The following is a 22,857-nucleotide window of genomic DNA, read 5'->3' as shown; positions in this document are numbered from 1 at the left end:
TTCAGAACCATTAAGTGATTATGAATCGATTTACTTTCATCTTCTTTTATATTTCTTATACTTTATTATACGACCGTATTTTTTTTAAATCGAGTGTATCGTATTTTTAAATACTATTATTATTTTTATTTTTAATTTAATTCAATTTAACTTAATTTAATTTAAAACAGAATTTCTGACTTCGTTTTTAATTTAACTTAATTTATAACATAATTCAATATTTTTAATTCTTGGCTTTGTTCGTACCGTGCTCGGGAATGCGGTTTAGAAACATTTTCAGCGGCGAACGTGTTCGTAAGAAGCATGCGTTCGTTTTGCGGGGATCTTCGTAGGAGGGCACCGCTTCTCCGCAACTCCGCGGCTGCGTCAAGGACTCTTTGTCCGTAGGAATGCAACTGACCCCTTCTCTCCCCTTTCTCCCCGGTCTCTCTCGGGTCCTCCCACCAGCGATGCAGCTGCAGTCACGCGTGCACGCTCTGCACACGTGGATCGCGCGTTTTCCAGCTCGTACCAGTTTGGCCCCCACCGGATGCGCTCGCGAGACGGTGCCCACCACGTGTCCCCGTCCGGAGGGAAAAAGAGAAAGACTGAATCCCATCTTAAAACCCATATAGTCGACGGGGCCAATATCGCGGAATTGAGTCCGAGAGGTGTGCAACAAGGACAGACCACCGTATCGAAAGAGTCTTGGATACCTATCCATTTCTATTGGGTCATTAAGTATGAAACTTTACAAATGTAAAAGCCCCATCTTTAACATTTGTTATCTCAAATTTGGCGCCAGACGTCAGTATCAGGTTAGGTTAGTGTGATAGATGTATGTTCGCTCTTCAAATGTCATATTTGTTTCTTCAAATATCTTCATTAGTTTTATTGGTGGATTCTTTTTTATAGAACTATGGAAAAGTCCAAAATTCGTGTGATTTATGAATATGAGTTCCGCCGTGGAACCACAGTGTCGGAGACAGCTCGTAATATCAACGCTGTATTTGGTGAAGGTTCAACTACTAAAGCAACGGTGGGCAATTGGTTCAAAAACTTCAGAGATGGAGATTTCAGCCTCGCTAATGAGCCACGTGGAAGACCAAAGACGAAGGTGGATAATGATCACTTGAGAGCCGTAGTAGAGTCCGATCCATCTCAAAGTACACGTGAATTGGCATCGATATTCAATGTTTCCATACCCACCATATTGGTTCATTTAGCTGCAATTGGTAAGATAAAGAAGTTGGACAAATGGTCCCGCACGAATTGACCGATGCGCAGTAGGCGCAACGTCTAGAGGCTTCACTTTCTTTGCTTTCCCGTCACAAAAATGAATCTTTTTTTTAATTGAATTGTGACCTGCGATGAAAAGTGGATACTCTACGACAATCGTAAACGCTCACATCAGTGGTTGAACGCTGATGAACCACCGAGACATCACGCGAAACCCACATTACACAAAGAGCTTATGGTGATTGTTTGGTGGTCCAGGTCAGGTGTTATCTACTACAACTTTATGAACCTGGTACATCGATAACGCTGAAGTATATTGCAAGCAACTGGACGAAATGATGCAACAGCTTGCTATTAAACAACCGAAATTGGTCAATCGGTCAATGCCAATCCTGTTGCATGATAATGCTCGACCGCACACTGCACGACTGACCGTGGCAAAGCTACGGAGTTGGAATTGGAAACTCTCCGTCATCCACCATATTCACCAGATCTATCACCTACCGACTATCACTTCTTCCGGAATTTGGACAGCTTCTGGTGGGAAATTCTTCAATTCTCAACAGGCAGTCGAAACAGCCTTCCGCGACTTCATCGATTCCCGTACTCCTGGCTTCTATAGTAGAGGCATAGACCAACTACCACTAAAATGGCAGAAGTGTGTAGATAACATGGGCGCATACTTCGAAAAATAAATTCATGTCCATGTCGCCAAAAAATTGGCAAAAGGTTTTATGTTCTATTTGTAAGTTTCATCAAACATACATTAATGACGGGTTGGCCAAAAAGTAATTGCGTTTTTTTCCAATAGATGGACATACATGTCTTGAAATGTAACTAACTTCATTCTAAACCGCAAATTCATTATGTAGGTTAACAACTCACAGTTCAAGCTTGTTTTACAAAAAGAAAGTACACGATTTCGTTAACAATTGTTTGTTTGCCGTCGATTTCAAAATGGAAAATCAGAAAGAACATTTTCCTCATATTTTGTTTTATTACTTCCGAAAAGGGAAAAACGCTGTGCAAGCTCATAAAAAGTTACGTGATGTATATGGCGAAGATGCTTTAAAACTGCGGCAGTGTCAAAATTGGTTTACTAAATTTCGATCTGGAGATTTTAATGTGAAAGATGCACCACGCTCAGAAAGGCCAATCGCAATTGATGATGACAAAATAAAGGCACCGATCGATTCCAATCGGCGTTTAACGACACGAGAGATTGCCGAGAATCTTAACATATCGAAATCGAGTGTTGAAAACCATTTAAAACGACTTGGATACATTAGGAAGCTCGATATTTGGGTACGACATGAGCTCAAAGAAATTCATCTCACTAAGCGTATTGACATCTGCGATTCTCTTTTGAAACGTGAGGAAAATGATCGAGTTTTGAAACGTATGATAACAGGCGACGAAAAATCGATCGTCTACAACAACGTCAAACGAAAAAGATCGTGATGAACCTGCTCGAAGCACTTGAAAAGCAGATATTCACCAAAGAAAGATTATGCTGTCAGTCTGGTGGGACTTTAAAGGTATTGTGTATTTTGAGCCGCTTGCAAGGAATCAAACCATTAATTCAGACGTATACTGTCGTCAACTGGATAAATTAAACGATGCCATCAAACAGAAACGTCGAGAATTGGCGAATCGCAAAGGTGTTGTGTTTCACCATGATAACGCTAGACCACGTACAAGTTTGGTCACTCGTGAAAAATTGTTGCAGCTTGGATGGGACGTGTTACCACATCCACCATATTCGCCAGACCTGGCACCATCAGATTACCATTGGTTTCGTTCTTTGCAAAACGCCTTGAATGGTAAAACCTTTACTGCTGATGAGGATATGAAATCGTTGTTGGAATTGTTTTTTGCTGAAAAAGATAAGAACTGTTTTGAGCGCGGAATCATGAAGGTGCCTGAAAAATGGCAAAAGATAATCAAACAAAATGGACAATATATTGTTTAATAAAGTTTTTGTTTCCCATGAAAAATTCGCCTTTTATTTATATAAAAAAAACGCAATTACTTTTTGGCCAACCCAATATATGGCGAAGATGCTTTAAAACTGCGGCAGTGTCAAAATTGGTTTACTAAATTTCGATCTGGAGATTTTAATGTGAAAGATGCACCACGCTCAGGAAGGCCAATCGAATTGATGATGACAAAATAAAGGCACTGATCGATTCCAATCGGCGTTTAACGACACGAGAGATTGCTGAGAATCTTAACATATCGAAATCGAGTGTTGAAAACCATTTAAAACGACTTGGATACATTAGGAAGCTCGATATTTGGGTACCACATGAGCTCAAAGAAATTCATCTCACTAAGCGTATTGACATCTGCGATTCTCTTTTGAACGTGAGGAAAATGATCGATTTTTGAAACGTATGATAACAGGCGACGAAAAATCGATCGTCTACAACAACGTCAAACGAAAAAGATCGTGATGAACCTGCTCGAAGCACTTGAAAAGCAGATATTCACCAAAGAAAGATTATGCTGTCAGTCTGGTGGGACTTTAAAGGTATTGTGTATTTTGAGCCGCTTGCAAGGAATCAAACCATTAATTCAGACGTATACTGTCGTCAACTGGATAAATTAAACGATGCCATCAAACAGAAACGTCGAGAATTGGCGAATCGCAAAGGTGTTGTGTTTCACCATGATAACGCTAGACCACGTACAAGTTTGGTCACTCGTGAAAAATTGTTGCAGCTTGGATGGGATGTGTTACCACATCCACCATATTCGCCAGACCTGGCACCATCAGATTACCATTGGTTTCGTTCTTTGCAAAACGCCTTGAATGGTAAAACCTTTACTGCTGATGAGGATATCAAATGGTTCTTGGAATTGTTTTTTGCTGAAAAAGATAAGAACTGTTTTGAGCGCGGAATCATGAAGTTGCCTGAAAAATGGCAAAAGATAATCAAACAAAATGGACAATATATTGTTTAATAAAGTTTTTGTTTCCCATGAAAAATTCGCCTTTTATTTATATAAAAACAACGCAATTACTTTTTGGCCAACCCAATATATATTGGGTTGGCCAAAAAGTAATTGCGTTTTTTTCCAATCGATGGACATACATGTCTTGAAATGTAACTAACTTCGTTCTAAACCGCAAATTCATTATGTAGGTTAACAACTCACAGTTCAAGCTTGTTTTACAAAAAGAAAGTACATGATTTCGTTAACAATTGTTTGTTTGCCGTCGATTTCAAAATGGAAAATCAAAAAGAACATTTTCCTCATATTTTGTTTTATTACTTCCGAAAAGGGAAAAACGCTGTGCAAGCTCATAAAAAGTTACGTGATGTATATGGCGAAGATGCTTTAAAACTGCGACAGTGTCAACATTGGTTTACTAAATTTCGATCTGGAGATTTTAATGTGAAAGATGCACCACGCTCAGGAAGGCCAATCGAAATTGATGATGACAAAATAAAGGCACCGATCGATTCCAATCGGCGTTTAACGACACGAGAGATTGCTGAGAATCTTAATATATCGAAATCGAGTGTTGAAAACCATTCAAAACGACTTGGATACATTAGTAAGCTCGATATTTGGGTACGACATGAGCTCAAAGAAATTCATCTCACTAAGCGTATTGACATCTGCGATTCTCTTATGAAACGTGAGGAAAATGATCGATTTTTGAAACGGATGATAACAGGCGACGAAAAATCGATCGTCTACAACAACGTCAAACGAAAAAGATCGTGATGAACCTGCTGAAAGCACTTGAAAAGCAGATATTCACCAAAGAAAGATTATGCTGTCAGTCTGGTGGGACTTTAAAGGTATTGTGTATTTTGAGCTGCTTGCAAGGAATCAAACCATTAATTCAGACGTATACTGTCGTCAACTGGATAAATTAAACGATGCCATCAAACAGAAACGTCGAGAATTGGCGAATCGCAAAGGTGTTGTGTTTCACCATGATAACGCTAGACCACGTACAAGTTTGGTCACTCGTGAAAAATTGTTGCAGCTTGGATGGGATGTGTTACCACATCCACCATATTCGCCAGACCTAGCACCATCAGATTATCATTCGTTTCGTTCTTTGCAAAACGCCTTGAATGGTAAAACCTTGACTGCTGATGAGGATATGAAATCGTTGTTGGAATTGTTTTTTGCTGAAAAAGATAAGAACTGTTTTGAGCGCGGAATCATGAAGTTGCCTGAAAAATGGCAAAAGATAATCAAACAAAATGGACAATATGTTGTTTAATAAAGTTTTTGTTTCCCATGAAAAATTCGCCTTTTATTTATATAAAAAAAACGCAATTACTTTTTGGCCAACCCAATATTACGCATGTTATACTATTATTTATAATTTTTATAACATACAGGGTGTCCCGGGTTTTAACCGACAAACTGCGGGAGCATATTCTACTAGTGGAAATAAGAAAAAATTCTTATATCGAGTTTGCTTAGAAATGCTTTATTACAAAGTTATAAACCAATATTGAAAAGAAATATGAGATAAGTAACAACGGAACATAGTGTAGAATTTGGAAGGTCGAAGATGTTTATGTTATGTGTATTCACATGTATTCATGTTCACTATGTTGAAACAATTCAGTATGATTGTTACTTTCACAACAGTAGCTGTTAGATTTCAATCGTCGTGTCAACTAGCAATTACTATCAGAATGCCAAAAGTGTTTTCAAATGTGGAAGACACTGATATTCATTTCGTGTACGGATTCTGTGACGGAAATGCACGAGCTGCCGTACGAGAGTATCAACGTAGATTTCCTAACAGGAGAGTACCAGATAGATTTAAAGCAACGAATTACTAATTCAGTTACTGAGATGCAACAAAATTTTCAGGAATGTCGTACTGTAACAAATTCTGTACTACGTCGATGTCTAGTTTGTATCGATGTGCAAGGACAACATTTTGAAATGCGTCACTAAATCATTGCGTAGATAATTTTTATTTTTGTGAAAAAATCCGTTGTTACTTATCTCATATTTCTTTTCAATATTGGTTTATAACTTTGTAATAAAGCATTTCTAAGCAAACTCGATATAAGAATTTTTTCTTATTTCCACTAGTAGAATATGCTCCCGCAGTTTGTCGGTTAAAACCCGGGACACCCTGTATATGTTTATTAAAATTTTTTAAAATTAATATTTTATTAAATTAGAATAGTTAATCACATGTTTTCTCAGGTCGCATCGGGAAGTTTGTAACGCGCGTTAACAGCGTCAGATAAGTAACGCAGTATGTTTCAGAATAATTCCCACGTAACGGCCTCCTCCCTCTCTCACCGCACTCGTACGCACTCATGCAGGTCGTGCATCGGATCGCATTGCGCGCGCCAGCCACACTTATGACGCGCGCATACGCATGCACGTACACACGTCGGCACGCAATGTTTGCCCTTCTCTGTCAGACGATCCTCCATCGCGAGCCTTTGTATTTCGCCGCTACTACAGTCGACGCACACGATGATACTCGATCCCTTTCTATCTACATCGTGTCGTCTCTGTATCGAGACAAAAGTTCTGCCGGACTGTTCACATTTCAGCATTTTGTAATTTTGCACGTCTCCAATTCGGCACAAATAAATCTGCGCTGTGTTGCTGTGATCGCGATTTCTTTTTTTCTCGAAAACTGAAAATGGCACGTACCTAAAGTGCACGAAAAGTGAGAATTGTTTTTTGTGATTCTTCTTTGTTGCAAAGGATAACTTCTATAGCAATGCCTCGTTAACAAAACGAATAAAATCATTGTTAATCGATAATGATCGAGAATGATTGATGTTGTACTTACCTTATTGCAAGTTGATCGAATAATGTTCTCGCTTAGCAAGCAACCCAAATTAAAAGGCTTATGGAGCTTTCGGAGAGATCATATCCTGCAGACGGTGTGAAATTCCCATACATCAACAGGTCTCAGAAGGGCCGAGGATTTCCCCACCTTTGGGGTACCTAATACCCCACTCTGGGGCATACTTTGCCCCACTCCACCATGGGCACACGGGTGCTTCGGCATGCGGGCTCTACGAAATCGAAAACATCAAACAGTTACCCTCGGCACCCCAAGCCGAGTATTCACCGGTGGATACTGGATCGTCGAACTTTGCGTGGAGCACTGTATTTGGATGTACGAATGTTGCTGAAGCAGATTACAAAACCAGTGTTCTCCGATTAAACTGCCGACACTCGGGTATACGCATGGCATGACAAGTGCGTGAAATTATCGATTGGCAATAGCGAATTTCATTGCGTAAATTCAAAGCAGATGCATAAAATGGATAAAATGCATTGATTTACGACGAAGTGTGCTCGCGCGGGTAATGATCATTTTCTCACGATTCAGTTTGATCGGTGGATTGTTGCAACTACGAAATGTTAGGCAGCGAAGAGGAGCCCGAGCGTAGAGCGCAATCGGGGATGTCAAAAGCGGAACAACGCAAGGTAACAACGTTTTGCAACCGGACGAGTTTGACGGCCTCATTGTGCGCGAAAAATGTTGTGTTAAGAGGAGATTTAATATCGATATCGATGTTCCATTTAAAATCGACATACTGTGAAATTTTGTACAATCGGTGTGAATTTTAATTCGATCATTTCAGAGTAACAAGCCGATCATGGAAAAACGACGACGCGCTCGAATCAATCAGTATCTCGATGAACTGAAGAACTTCATACTTGTAAATGAAAAAGATGTAAGTCACGTTCCTGATCATTCTTTAAATGAGGTAGCCTTGATCCGTTATTGGTTTATCGAGTATTGTTTGGGATTCCGTCACACATAACATGTCTTGTACAAATTATATTTCCGTTTCGGTAACAAGCTCCTCGCATATTTGAAAGCGCATTAATTATAGTGAATATTATCTTTCCATATTTTTGACAGTCGAAATTATCTGATTGGTTATTAGACAATAGACATTTTTGTAAATCCTTTCATTTGACACATTAGCTTTCAATGACATAGCGTTCACCAGCGAGCTAAATGAAAGCATTTCTTGACAGGATATTGCGGAACATAGGTGGCATTTAAAATGTAGGCAAAATAAGTCGTAAATGGAAATTTTGGAGAAATCGGGACAGCCAGACAAAACTTCAGAAAATTTTACACTGATGATTAGATTTAACTCGACAATTGTTATAACAAATAGCTCTTCAAATTTCAACAAGTTTTTGCATGCAGGTAGGGAGGTCCCCAAGTAGAAAAAAAAATAAAAGTAGCGGCCCAAATGCTATTTCCAATCGAATTCTTTACATTTTTTATTTCGCCTAATGCACATTTATATTGCTTTGAATAATTTTGTGTGTGTTTAGAAAATACGAGCGTCTAATGTAATCTCGTGCCGCGCGAGCGCAGTGCGTATAAAAGGCCCATTGCCCAAAAATGGTATTTGCGTCGTAACTTTTTTAATTTTTTACCGCAACTGCCAATGCACACAATTTGGAATAATTGTACATTGCGCAAATGGTAGTTTGCTCTTTCCGCGTGATTTATTGTGTGCGACTTTAAATAGATTTGATCAGAATCCATAACGAGGACATAAAGGATCTGGTCAAGGGAGGTTTTTAATTCTTTCAGTTTTGATTTCTTTTTAAAGCGTTGTGCATTAGGTGAAATAAAAAATGTAAAGAATTCGATTGGAAATAGCATTTTTGAGTAATTAACCTAACGTCGAAAATTGCGCACGTAGCGCGCAAATATGCATTTGGGCCGCTACTTTTATTTTTTTCTTCTATTTGGGGACCTCCCTACCTGCATGCAAAAAAGTTTTGAAATCCGAGTGTAACACCTAAAAACCTTTCCTTGTGAGACGTGATCTTGCTTTACGAGAGATAACGTAAAACAATACGCTATTTCTAATCACACTCGAAGGTCACTCGGAAAAAAGTAACCACTGTGCGCACTACTTGCAATGCTATCGTTCCACATATTGTATCATTCTGAATGCTTTTCTGGAACATGTCTGTCCACGTGAGCTATTGGGTTGTTCGGAAAGTTATTTCGTTTTTTCAAGGAAAAATGAAAGGCGGTTTTTTCATATTTAAAATAAATTTTATTCAGTGATGTCTTGGCCATTTTGTTCCACTACCTTTCGCCATATTTCTGGCAACTTTAAGATTCCACGCTCATAGAAGTCCTTCTCCTTATTGACAAAAAATTGAAGCAAGTGATTTTTGACGCCTTCATTTGAATCGAAGTTTACATTGTTCAAAGAATTTTGTAGAGACCGGAACAAATGGTAATCGGATGGTGCCAGATCAGGAGAGTATGGTGGGTGTGGTAGCACATCCCATCCAAGCTGTAAAAGCTTCTGGCGAGTGACCAAACTTGTGTGTGGTCTGGCGTTGTCGTGATGGAATACGACACCTTTCCTATTCGCCAATTCTGGTCGCTTCTGCTTGATGGCAGCATCCAATTCATCCAGCTGACGACAATACACTTTCGAATCAATCGTCTGGTTGCTTGGTAGTAGCTCGAAAAATACGATTCCCTTCCAATCCCACCATACAGAAAGCATCATCTTCTTTTGATGAATATCTGCCTTGGATGTCGATTGAGCAGGTTCATCTTGCCTGGACCATGATCGTTTTCGCTTAACATTGTTGTAAACAATCCATTTTTCATCTCCAGTTATGATTCGCTTCAAAAATGGTTCATTTTCTTCACGTTTCAACGATGAATCGCAGATGGTAATGCGTCGAATCAAGTCAATTTCCTTTAAATTGTGTGGAACCCGAATATCGAGCTTTGAAACGAATCCAAGGCGTTTCAAATGATCGTAAACGGTCGAATTCGATAAATTTAACTTTTCAGCAATTTCGCGTGTTGTTATGCGACGGTTTGCATCCATCAGAGCCTTTATTTTCTCGTCATCAGCTTTAATTGGCCGATCTGAACGTGGTGCATCTTTCAAATCGAAATTTCCAGTACGAAATTTCGAAAACCAATTCTGACAATGACGTTCACTCAATACATCTTCTCCGTACACGGCACCAATTTTTTTCTCGCTTGCACTGCATTTTTACCCTTTCGGTAGTAAAAAAGCAAAATATTACGAAAATGCTCACTTTGATTTTCCATGTTTGATGTGATGCCAAAAAACAATTACTTGACAGATCGCAACACAATAAGATACTAAATGACGTCTGAAATGTCAATTGTCAAAATGTAAAACGAATTTGTCGCTTAGAGTAAGGTTAAGTATCGAGGAACGCGACTAACGACATCTCTTTGTGAAAAACGAAATTACTTTCCGAACAACCCAATAGATTGAGAATTAAATTCGTCTTTCGTTCAGCAAAAATTCAAGAAAGAATAATTTGCAGCAATTATTTCAAATATCGATCGAATCAAACTCAAAATCGATATAAAGTTTTGAAATAAAGTAAAGTAAAATATGTAAAAATATTAAGTTTGGAATTTTCTTCTATCTTGGTATTTTGGAAATGTAATCTTCATCGCGATAGTCACCAGGTTCGAAGGATCAGTGCGTCAGTAGCGGAAGTTGTCATAACGGATGTATCGGACGTATTTGATCAAGTTGTCCACCGTGGGTCCCTTTTTTTCCCTCCGGAGTCCTTTCGACAGGATTTCTTTTAAATCGGAGGAGGATTGGTCGTAACAAGGACGGGATGGGTTTTGTTTTAGTATTTTCGATGCCTCTGCGTGGGAACGGATGAAACTGGATCCCCGTGCCCGTGTGTGTAATCTGCCCTACAGATTTTACAATGGCACTCGAACCGGTTAAAGGAACCGGCGAAGAAACGTTTACAGGGAGGGGGTCTCCAATTATCGCGCCCACTTAAAATTGACTTGCCGCGCCGCCGCGACTTCCGAAATCACCCTGTGCCGTCTCTCAAGCAACGATTACACGCGCGACGCGATGTTACTCGTGATTGTGGAGATTGTCGAGCGTGTGCAGAGACTCGTTTGTGCAAAACTGTAACGTGTCGTAGCGATGAAGCAAATCGAGCCTCAAGCGAATTCGATATCGATTGATTAAAATTTTTGCCGCTTCTTTCATGGATCAAGAATTCTGCACCATGTAGCGCAGTCCTGCGAGACTGATGGTGCAAACACAGCCACGTAACAAGATGAGAACGCTCTCACCGCTTCTTTCTCTCTCTCTCTCTCTTTCCTCTCCTCCCCTCTCTGTTCACTTTCGTCCAGATGACTTCCGCTATACAACCGTATTACCTGCGCGCTCCGCTGTGTCCGTCCCGTTCGTCCCGTACAAAACGCCCCCCACGCCTTCGTGGGAACACCGAAATAATTATTACGAAGAAAAAAAGAATCTCATCTCAGGTTGCAGCCTCTCTTTGTTGACCGTATCATCTTTAAGGATCCGGCTCCGGTCTGCGAGGATCGGCGAAAAAAAGGAGGAGATGCGCGCAACGCCTCTGCTTTTTTTTTCGTCGGTCCTTTAACAGGTGCCACCTCTCCGTTCGTAAGCTCGGAGTGTCGAATTTAAGTCGGGAAATCAATATCTCTCCGTGATGTTTCTCTCATGCCACCCTCTCATGTAACATTACCCCTATTGCGCTTCCACAATAATTTATTCTCAGATTGCATTCGATCGATTTTGCCGTGCTTTAGTCTGTGACGTTTCGACAATGAAAATTTCGATAAATCAAAAGCTATTAGGGGTGTGATTTAGTTTTGAGGGTTTTTTTGCTCAAAAACGCATGTATTTAAATATGATAATGAATGAATACCTTCATCAAAATATTTTCCTTCCTTTTCTATGACTTTTTCCCATCTTTCTGGCAAGAGATGACGATAAAATCACTCTTCTTTTCAGTTGATCCATTCGTCGACGAATTTTCGCACTTCTTCGAAATTATCAAAGTGTGTATCCTCTAAAGCGTCTTGCATCCACCGGAACAAATAATAATCGCATGGAGAATACGCGGGGTGCGGTAAGACTTGCCATTCAAGCTCTAATAGTGTTTGTTTCACCGATAACGCAACGTGAGGTCGAGCGTTGTCACGAAGAAGAATCACTTTCCGTCGTTTACTCGCAATTGGCGGTCGTTTTTCGTCCAATGCTTGCTTCAACTTGTACAATTGGTGTCGATAACGATCAGCCGTGACAGTCTCATGCGGATTTAACAGCTCATAGTACACTATCCCACCAACTACAGAGCGTTACTTTTAAACCGTGAATATTGCGTCTCGGAGTGGATGTTGATGGTTCGCCTGGATCCACCCATGATTTTCTGCGTTTCAGATTATCAAAATAAATCCACTTTTCATCCCCAGTAACGATCCGAGACAAAAGACTCTTCTTTTTTGCCCGGCGATCAACGAAATGCAAATGTTCAAATGGCACTTTCCGATAATTGATGTCGAACCCATTTCCCTTCTTTCTGAATTTTCCCCAGTTCATGTAAATGTTTGGCAACTGTCGTACGATCAACATTTAATGCTCTGGCAAGTTCTGAAGTGGATCGTGTTGGATTTTCGTGCAATAATGCTTGCAAATCTGCATTTTCAAGCTTTCTTGATTGTCCCGAGCGTTCTTTGTCCTTCACACGTCTTAATTGATGGGGCAGAATCACCATAAGTTTCCACAAGAATTCTATAACCGTGAGCCGCAGTTTTCTTTTGATTAAAAAACAAAAGCAACGCATGTCGAAAATGCTGTTTCGGAAGTTGCATTTTTACGATGATATAAACACGACTGTTATTGCATCTATTGCTATAAAGCTACTAAATGTCATGGATAATATCAACACTGTAAGAAAGAACAGTTATCGGAAACAAACTGACACTACAGCCATCTGTTGCAAAACCTTCAAAACTATTAGGGGTGTGATTTAGTTTTGAGGGTTTTTTTGCTCAAAAACGCATGTATTTAAATATGATAATGAATGAATACCTTCATCAAAATATTTTCCTTCCTTTTCTATAACTTTTTCCCATCTTTCTGGCAAGAGATGACGATAAAATCACTCTTCTTTTCAGTTGATCCATTCGTCGACGAATTTTCGCACTTCTTCGAAATTATCAAAGTGTGTATCCTCTAAAGCGTCTTGCATCCACCGGAACAAATAATAATCGCATGGAGAATACGCGGGGTGCGGTAAGACTTGCCATTCAAGCTCTAATAGTGTTTGTTTCACCGAGAACGCAACGTGAGGTCGAGCGTTGTCACGAAGAAGAATCACTTTCCGTCGTTTACTCGCAATTGGCGGTCGTTTTTGGTCCAATGCTTGCTTCAACTTGTACAATTGGTGTCGATAACGATCAGCCGTGACAGTCTCGTGCGGATTTAACAGCTCATAGTACACTATCCCACCAACTACAGAGCGTTACTTTTGAACCGTGATATTGCGTCTCGGAGTGGATGTTGATGTTCGCCTGATCCACCCATGATTTCTGCGTTTGGAAAGGGGATATATTTTTTTATATTTTTTATTATATTAAAGAAAAGGAAAAAATTTTTTTTTTCCCCGGGAATTTTTGGGAAAAAAATAAAAATCCAAATGGTTTTTTTTTTTTCCCCCCCCCATGTTGGGCCCCAAAAATGGCAAAGGTTTTTAATTGTTTTCTATTTGTAAAGTTTCATACTTAATGACCCAATATATCCCGTGAAGCGAAGGGGATAAATATCGAGATTTTACGATGCGTGCTCCAAGAACTGAGCGACGCGCAGGAACGGATGCACCTATTCCGATTTATATATTGAATTTCCGGTCGCCCAATAATGTTGAACGGCAACGTCCGCGACGCGACGCACAGTGGGGCCAAATCCCGAAAAGCTGGCCAAAAGTCGAAAAATAAAGTTTCTATTTCGGGAATTTTAAGTATTAGGTTCGATAGACTGATAAGTCAAATGTCAAATAACACAGTTAAGAGGAGTCGACCGTATATGATCCACTACTAAGTCGACCTTCGCACAAACAACATCTAGCGCGCACAAATACTGATCTGTTTAGGAGGACGTCAAAATTCGTAAAATTAACCAATTTTAAATCTGCAAAATGGAATCTTTTGCTAGTAGTAAGTAGAATATTAACATCTATTACACAATCAATATACAAAATAACAATTTACAAATATTTGTAGTGAAATTGAATGTAAAATTGCATGTAAAAATTTTTAAAACGTAAAGAAAGAGGTATGAGTTCCGCAGAGTTCTGCAACGAAACTTATTTGAGATTATAGTTTATACTATTATTTAATAAGAAAAACAAAAACCAGCTGCACCAGGTGCCACTCTGGGTTTCGCGCACGTTTTTGTAATAAGAATCGCATCAAAACGTACTGTTCTACCTATAAGAGACGTACAATCATTTGCGAGTCATTATTGAAAATCATCAAGATACAAAATACAGAACCTTATCAAGATACTGTACAAATTTATAAGAATACATGACCCTGGCACGCCAAGTACTTCAATGTCGTCATGCGATAAGAGAGTATGCATAGAAAACGTTTGGGTAAAATACTCAAACTGAATTGCTTCGAGGTACTTGATTAGTTAACTATTGATTTCATATTTAGTTTTGATTTTTATAAATAGTTTTTTTACACTGTTTGTTGCGTAAAAGGAGGGACTTTTTATGTACTTGGCGTACTTTTTTTACCTTTGGTTACCTAAGGTTTTTTAGTTATAATATATATCGAAGCATATTATGAAAGAAAAATATATATTAATGTTATATATATATATATCGAAATATAACGGTAGAGCATTGTTTATATTGTTCTAAGTTTAACAGTACTTTTTAAGTTCTAAAAAATTTTTGAAATATACGTCGGCCATATTGGAGCCATCATATTATTGCAATTTTGACTTCGGATTCGTAATCAGCGACCTCTAAAACCCTTAGATACAAAGTTTCGTGCAAATTGAACAGTGCTTTCATATTTTTACCAGCTTTTCGGGATTTGGCCCCACTGTGCGACGGTACGAAAATATTTAGTCCTTCGTAATGTTATCGCGCCTATAACACTTGCAATTAGATAATAATTATTTATATGTTATTTAATTTTTCAAATAACATTGTATTGAGATGAAATATTGAGGAGCATAATGCAAAATTGCTTTGAAAAATCTGATTCGGATATTCCATTAGCAAAGTAAGAAAATGTCCTTATATCTCTCTCCCCCTCGGTTGCTGTGTGTTCTAAAATCAATAATCCAAGTGGCAGGTGATGCCCTGGCGCGTGCCAGCATGTCTGGCAATCGAGGGAATCGAGGAATCTTATAAGGAGGGGGTTCTTTCGCAATCCGTGCAAGACCGATGCATTGTTTGCACCCCAGCTTTCGAAACAGCACGAGTTTGTCGACAGCAGATGCGGCGGGCTCTGCTATCGACGTGTTTGCACTCTCTTCGCTTCTTCGTCGGCTCAATGAAGGAGGGCCACGTCATCGTATTGTTAATTCAACGTGCAAGAGCAAGTTAGAACACGAGTCTGAGATATTCTTTCTAAGAAAAAGAAACAATTCTGTGCATATTAACTTTTTGCAAAAAACCGATTGTTTTAGATTTCTACGCTGACGCCTACGAATAGGATTAAACTTCAATTAAAATTATATTGAATCATCATATTTTGCAATACGCATGACGTAAAGTCATAAGGAGAAAAGTTCAAAAAGGGCAGGATTTTTTCGCGAGTGAAGGATTACGAGGAATGTATGGGTTGGCCAAAAAGTACATGTCTTGAAATGTAACAGAATCATGGTGGATCCAGGCGAACCATCAACATCCACTCGAGACGCAATATTCACGGTTGAAAGTAACGCTCTGTATTTGGTGGATAGTGTACTATGAGCTGTAAATCCGCATGAAGACTGTCACGGTGATCGTTATCGACACCAATTGTACAAGTTGAAGCAAGCATTGACGAAAACGACGCCAATTGCGAGTAAACGACGGAAAGTGATTCTTTTCGTGACAACGCTCGACTCAGTTGCGTTTCTCTGGTGAAACACATAATTAGAGCTTGAATGCAAGTCTTACGCACCCGCGTATTCTCCATGCGATTATTATTTGTTCGGTGGATGCAAACGCTTTAGAGGATACACACTTTGATAATTTGAAGAAGTGCGAAAATTCGTCGACGAATGGATCAACTGAAAGAAAGAGTGATTTTATCGTCATTCTCTTGCCAGAAAGATGGGAAAAAGTATAGAAAAGGAAGGAAAATATTTTGATGAAGGTATTCATTCTCATTATCATATTTAAATACATGCGTTTTTGAGCAAAAAACCTCAAACTAAATCACACCCTAATAGTTTTGAAGGTTTTGCAACTAGATGGCTGTAGTGTCAGTTTGTTTCCGATAACTGTTCTTTCTTACAGTGTTGATATTATCCATGACATTTAGTAGCTTTATGCAATAGATGCAATAACAGTCGTGTTTATATCATCGTAAAATGCAACTTCGAACAGCATTTTCGACATGCGTTGCTTTTGTTTTTTAAGCAAAAGAAACTGCGGCTGACGGTTATAGAATTTTGTGGAAACTTATGGTGATTCTGCCCCAATCAATTAAGACGCGTGAAGGACAAAGACGCTCGGGACACACAAGAAAGCTTGAAAATGCAGATTTGCAGCATTATTGCACGAAAATCCAACACGATCCACTTAGAACTTGCCAGAGCATTAAATGTTGATCGTCGACAGTTGCCAAACATTTACATGAAATGGGGAAAATTCAGAAAGAAGGAAATGGGTTCGACATCAAATATCGAGTGCCATTTGAACATTTGCATTTCTGTTGATCGCCAGGCAAAAAAGAAGAGTCTTTTGTCTCGGATCGTTACTGGGGATGAAAAGTGGATCTATTTTGATAATCCGAAACGCAGAAAATCATGGTGGATCCAGGCGAACCATCAACATCCACTCGAGACGCAATATTCAGGTTCAAAGTAAGCTCTGTATTTGGTGGGATAGTGTACTATGAGCTGTTAAACTCGCATGAGAGACTGTCACGGCTGATCGTTATCGACACAATTGTACAAGTTGAAGCAAGCATTGGACGAAAACGACCGCCAATTGCGAGTAAACGACGGAAAGTGATTCTTCTTCGTGACAACGCTCGACCTCACGTTGCGTTATCGGTGAAACAAACACTATTAGAGCTTGAATGGCAAGTCTTACCGCACCCGCGTATTCTCCATGCGATTATTATTTGTTCCGGTGGATGCAAGACGCTCTTAGAGGATACACATTTGATAATTTCGAAGAAGTGCGAAAATTCGTCGACGAATGGATCAACTGAAAAGAAGAGTGATTTTATCGCATCTTTGCCAGAAAGATGGGAAAGTTATAGAAAAGGAAGGAAAATATTTTGATGAAGGTATTCATTCATTATCATATTTAAATACATGCGTTTTTGAGCAAAAAACCTCAAAACTAAATCACACCTATAAGCTTTGATTTATCGAAATTTTCATTGTCGAAACGTCACAGACTAAAGCACGGCAAAATCGTCGAATGCAATCTGAGAATAAATTATTGTGGAAGCGCAATAGGGGTAAGTTACATGAGAGGGTGGCATGAGAGAAACATCACGGAGAGATATTGATTTCCGGACTTAAATTCGACATACCGAGCTTACGAACGGAGAGGTGGACCTGTTAAAGGACCGACGAAAAAAGCAGAGGCGTTGCGCATCTCCTCCTTTTTCGCCGATCTCGCAGACCGGAGCCGGATCCTTAAGATGATACGGTCAACAAGAGAGGCCGAACCTGAGATGAGATCTTTTTTCTTCGTAATAATTATTTCGGTGTCTCACGAAGGCGTGGGGGGCGTTTTGTACGGGACGAACGGACGGACACAGCGGAGCGCGCAGGTAATACGGTTGTATAGGGAAGTCATCTGACGAAGTGAACAGAGGGGGGAGAGAGAAAGAGAGAGAGAGAGAGAAGAGAAGCGGTTGAGAGGTTCTATCTTGTTACGTGGCTGTGTTTGTCACCATCAGTCTCGTAGGATGCGCTACATGGTGCAGAATTTGATCCATGAAAAGCGCAAAATTTTAATCAATCGATATCGAATTCGCTTGAGGCTCGATTTGCTTCATCGCTACGACACGTTACAGTTTTGCACAAACGAGTCTTGCACATGAACGCTGACAATCTCCACAATCACGAGTAACATCGCGTCGCGCGTGTATCGTTTGCTTGAGAGCGGCACAGGGTGATTTCGGCGTCGCGGCGGTCGCGGCAAGTCAATTTAGGGGGCGATAATTGAGACCCTCCTGTAAACGTTTCTTGCCGGTTCCTTTAACCGTTGAGGCCATTGTAAAATCTGTAGGGCAGTTACACACACGGGCACGGGGATCCAGTTTCATCCGTTCCCTACCAGAGGCACGAAAATACTAAAACAAAACCATCCCGTCTTGTTCGACCAATCTCTCGATTGTAAAAGAAATCTGTCGAAAGGGACTCCGGAGGGAAAAAAGGGACCCACGTGACAACTTGATCAAATATCGTCGATACATTCGTTATGACAACTTCCGCTGGACTGACGCACTGATCCTTCGAACCTGGTGCTATCGCGATGAAGATTACATTTCAAAATACCAAGATAGAAGAAAATTCAAACTTAATATTTTTACATATTTTACTTTACTTTATTTCAAAACTTTATATCGATTTTGAGTTTGATTCGATCGATATTTGAAATAATTGCTGCAAATTATTCTTTCTGAATTTTTGCTGAACGAAAGACGAATTTAATTCTCAATCTATTGGGTTGTTCGGAAAGTAATGTTCGTTTTCACAAAGAGATGTCGTTAGTCGCGTTCCTCGATACTTAACCTTACTCTAAGCGACAAATTCGTTTTACATTTTGACAATTGACATTTCAGACGTCATTTAGTATCTTATTGTGTTGCGATCTGTCAAGTATTGTTTTTTGGCATCACATCAAAATGGAAAATCAAATGACATTTTCGTAATATTTTGTTTTTACTACCGAAAGGGAAAAAGCGTGCAAGCAGAAAAATTGGTGGTGTATGGAGAAGATGTATTGAGTGAACGTCTTGTCAGAATTGGTTTCGATTCGTCTGGAAATTTCGATTTGAAAGATGCACCACGTTCAGATCGGCCATTAAAGCTTGATGACAGAAAATAAAGGCTCTGATGGATGCAAACCGTCGCATAACAACACGCGAAATTGCTGAAAAGTTAAATTTATCGAATTCGACTCGTTTACGATCATTTGAAACGCCTTGGATTCGTTTCAAAGCTCGATATTCGGGTTCCACACAATTTAAAGGAAATTGACTTGATTCGACGCATTACCTCTGCGATTCATCGTTGAAACGTGAAGAAATTGAACCATTTTGAAGCGAATCATAACTGAGATGAAATGGATTGTTTACACAATGTTAAGCGAAAACGAATCATGGTCCAGGCAAGATGAACCTGCTCAATCGAATCAAGGCAGATATTCATCAAAGAAGATCATGCTTTCTGTATGGTGGGACTTGAAGGAATCGTATTTTTCGAGCTACTACGAAGCAACAGCACGATTGATTCGAAAGTGTATTGTCGAAGCTGGATGAATTGATGCTGCATCAACAGAAGCGCAGAATTGGCGAATAGCAAAGGTGTGTATTCCTCACGACAACGCCAGACCACACCAAGTTTGGTCACTCGCCAGAAGCTTTACAGCTTGGATGGGATGTGCTACACACCACCATACTCTCCTGATCTGGCACCATCCGATTACCATTTGTTCCGGTCTCTACAAAATTCTTTGAACAATGTAAACTTCGATTCAAATGAAGGCGTCAAAAATCACTTGCTTAATTTTTGTCAATAAGGAGAGGACTTCTATGAGCGTGGAATCTTAAAGTTGCCAGAAATATGGCGAAAGGTAGTGGAACAAAATGGCCAAGACATACTGAATAAATTTATTTTAAATATGAAACGCCTTTCATTTTCCTGAAAAAAATAACTTCCGAACAACCTAATAGCTACGTGTGACAGACATGTTCCAGAAAGCATTCAGAATGATACAATATGTGGAACGATAGCATTGCAAGTAGTGCGCACAGTGGTTACTTTTTCCGAGTGACCTTCGAGTGTGATTAGAAATAGGTATTGTTTTACGTTATCTCTCGTAAAGCAAGATCACGTCTCACAAGGAAAGGTTTTTAGGTGTTACACTCGGATTTCAAAATTTTTTCGCATGCAGGTAGGGAGGTCCCAAATAGAAGAAAAATAAAAGTAGCGCCCAAATGCATATTTGCGCGCTACGTGCGCAATTTTCGACGTTAGTTAATTACTCAAAAATGCTATTTCCAATCGAATTCTTTACATTTTTTATTTCACCTAATGCACAACGCTTTAAAAAGAAATCAAAACTGAAAGAATTAAAAACCTCCCTTGACCAGATCCTTTATGTCCTCGTTATGGATTCTGATCAAATCTATTTAAAGTCGCACACAATAAATCACGCGGAAAGAGCAAACTACCATTTGCGCAATGTACAATTATTCCAATTGTGTGCATTGGCAGTTGCGGTAAAAAATTAAAAAAGTTACGACGCAAATACCATTTTTGGGCAATGGGCCTTTTATACGCACTGCGTCGCGCGGCAGGAGATTACATTAGACGCTCGTATTTTCTAACACACATACACACACACACAAAGACATACGCGTATTCAAAGCAATATAAATGTGCATTAGGGAAATAAAAAATGTAAGAATTCGATTGGAAATATGCATTTGGGCGCTACTTTTATTTTTTTTTCTATTGGGGACCTCCCTACCTGCATGCAAAAACTTGTTGAAATTGAAGAGCTATTTGTTATAAAAATTGTCGAGTTAACTAATCTAGTAAATTTTCAGTTTTGTCTGGCTGTCCTGATTTCTCCAAAATTTCCATTTACGACTTATTTTGGCCTAGTTTCTAAATGCCACCTATGTTCCAATATCTGTCAAGAAATGCTTCATTTAGCTCGCTGGTGAACGCTATGTATTGAAAGCTAATGTCAAATGAAAGGATTTACAAAATGTCTATTGTCTAATAACCAATCAGATAATTTCGACTGTAAAATATGGAAGATAATATTCACTATAATTACATGGCTTTCAATATGAAGGAGCTTGTTACCGAAACGGAAATATAATTTGTACAAGACATGTTATGTGACGAATCCCAACAATACTCGATAAACCAATAAGGATCAAGCTACTCATTTAAAGAATGATCAGAACGTGATTACATCTTTTCATTTACAAGTATGAAGTTTTCAGTTCATCGAGATACTGATTGATTCGAGCGCGTGTTGTTTTCCATGATCGGCTTGTTACTCTGAAATGATCGAATTAAATTCACACGATTGTACAAAATTTACAGTATGTCGATTTTAAATGGAACATCGATATCGATATTAAATCTCTCTTAACACAACATTTTTCGCGCACAATGAGGCCGTCAAACTCGTCCGGTTGCAAAACGTTGTTACCTTGCGTTGTTCGTTTTGAACATCCCGATTGCGCTCTTACGCTCGGGCTCCTCTTCGCTGCCTAGCATTTCGTAGTTGCAAATAATCCACCGATCAAACTGAATCGTGAGAAATGATCATTACCTGCGCGAGCACACTTCGTCGTAAATCAATGCATTTTTCCATTTTATGCATCTGCTTTGAATTTACGCAATGAAATTCGCTATTGCCAATCGATACTCACGCACTTGTCATGCCATGCGTATACCCGAGTGTCGGCAGTTTTATCCGAGAACACTGGTTTTGTAATCTGCTTCAGCAACATTCGTAGCATCCAAATACAGTCTCACGCAAAGTTCGACGATCCAGTATCCACGGTGAATACTCGGCTTGGGGTGCCGAGGGAACTGTTTTGATGTTTTCGATTTCGTAGAGCCTGCATGCCGAAGCACCTGTGTGCCCATGGTGGAGTGCAAGTATGCCCAGAGTGGGTACTAGGTACCCAAAGGTGGGGAAATTCCTCGGCCCTTCTGAGACCTGTTGATGTATGGAATTTCACACCGTCTGGGAGGATATGACTCTCCGAAGCTCCATAAGCCTTTTAATTTGCGTTGTGCTAAGCGAGAACATTATTCGATCAACTCAATAAGGTAAGTAAACATCAATCATTCTCGATCATTATCGATTAACAATGATTTTTATCGTTTTGTTAACGAGGCATTGCTATAGAAGTTATCCTTTGCAACAAAGAAGAATCACAAAAACAATTTCACTTTCGTGCACTTTAGGTACGTATTTCAGTTTTTTTTCGAGAAAAGAAATCGCGATCACAGCAACAACGAGATTTATTTGTGCCGATTGAGACGTGCAAAATTACAAAATGCTGAAATGTGAACAGTCCGGCAGAATTTTGTTGATACAGAGACGAACGATGTAGATAGAAAGGGATCGAGTATCATCGTGTGGTCGACTGTAGTAGCGGCGAAATACAAAGGCTCGCGATGGAGGATCGTCTGACAGAGAAGGCAAACATTGCGTGCCGACGTGTACGCATGCGTATGCGCGCGTCATAAGTGCGGCTGGCGCGCACATGCGATCCGATGCACGACCTGCATGAGTGCGTACGAGTGGGTGAGAGAGGGAGGAGGGTTACGGTGGGAATTTTCGAAACATAAACTGCGTTACTTATCTGAGCGCTGTTACGCGCGTTACAAA

At 39.7% G+C, this 22,857-nt stretch overlaps 1 protein-coding gene across 1 annotated transcript in view; it reads left to right on the top strand.

Annotated features, from left to right (window-relative positions):
* Positions 1 to 6,626: 6,626 nt before the first annotated feature.
* LOC105285730 (protein deadpan) overlaps positions 6,627 to 22,857 on the top strand; it is a 105,084-nt gene continuing 88,853 nt past the window's right edge. The window contains exons 1-3 of the mRNA XM_020033732.2: positions 6,627 to 7,437; positions 7,571 to 7,668; positions 7,827 to 7,919. Coding sequence (XP_019889291.1) covers positions 7,600 to 7,668; positions 7,827 to 7,919 — 162 coding nt within the window. The 5' untranslated portion in view covers positions 6,627 to 7,437; positions 7,571 to 7,599. The remainder of the gene's footprint in view (positions 7,438 to 7,570; positions 7,669 to 7,826; positions 7,920 to 22,857) is intronic.

The sequence above is a fragment of the Ooceraea biroi genome, chromosome 13 (genome assembly GCF_003672135.1).
Source record: "Ooceraea biroi isolate clonal line C1 chromosome 13, Obir_v5.4, whole genome shotgun sequence".
NCBI classification, from domain to species: Eukaryota; Metazoa; Arthropoda; class Insecta; order Hymenoptera; family Formicidae; genus Ooceraea; species Ooceraea biroi.
The sequence above is the reverse complement of the archived record's forward strand: the minus strand, read 5'-3'. Positions and strand labels throughout refer to the sequence as shown.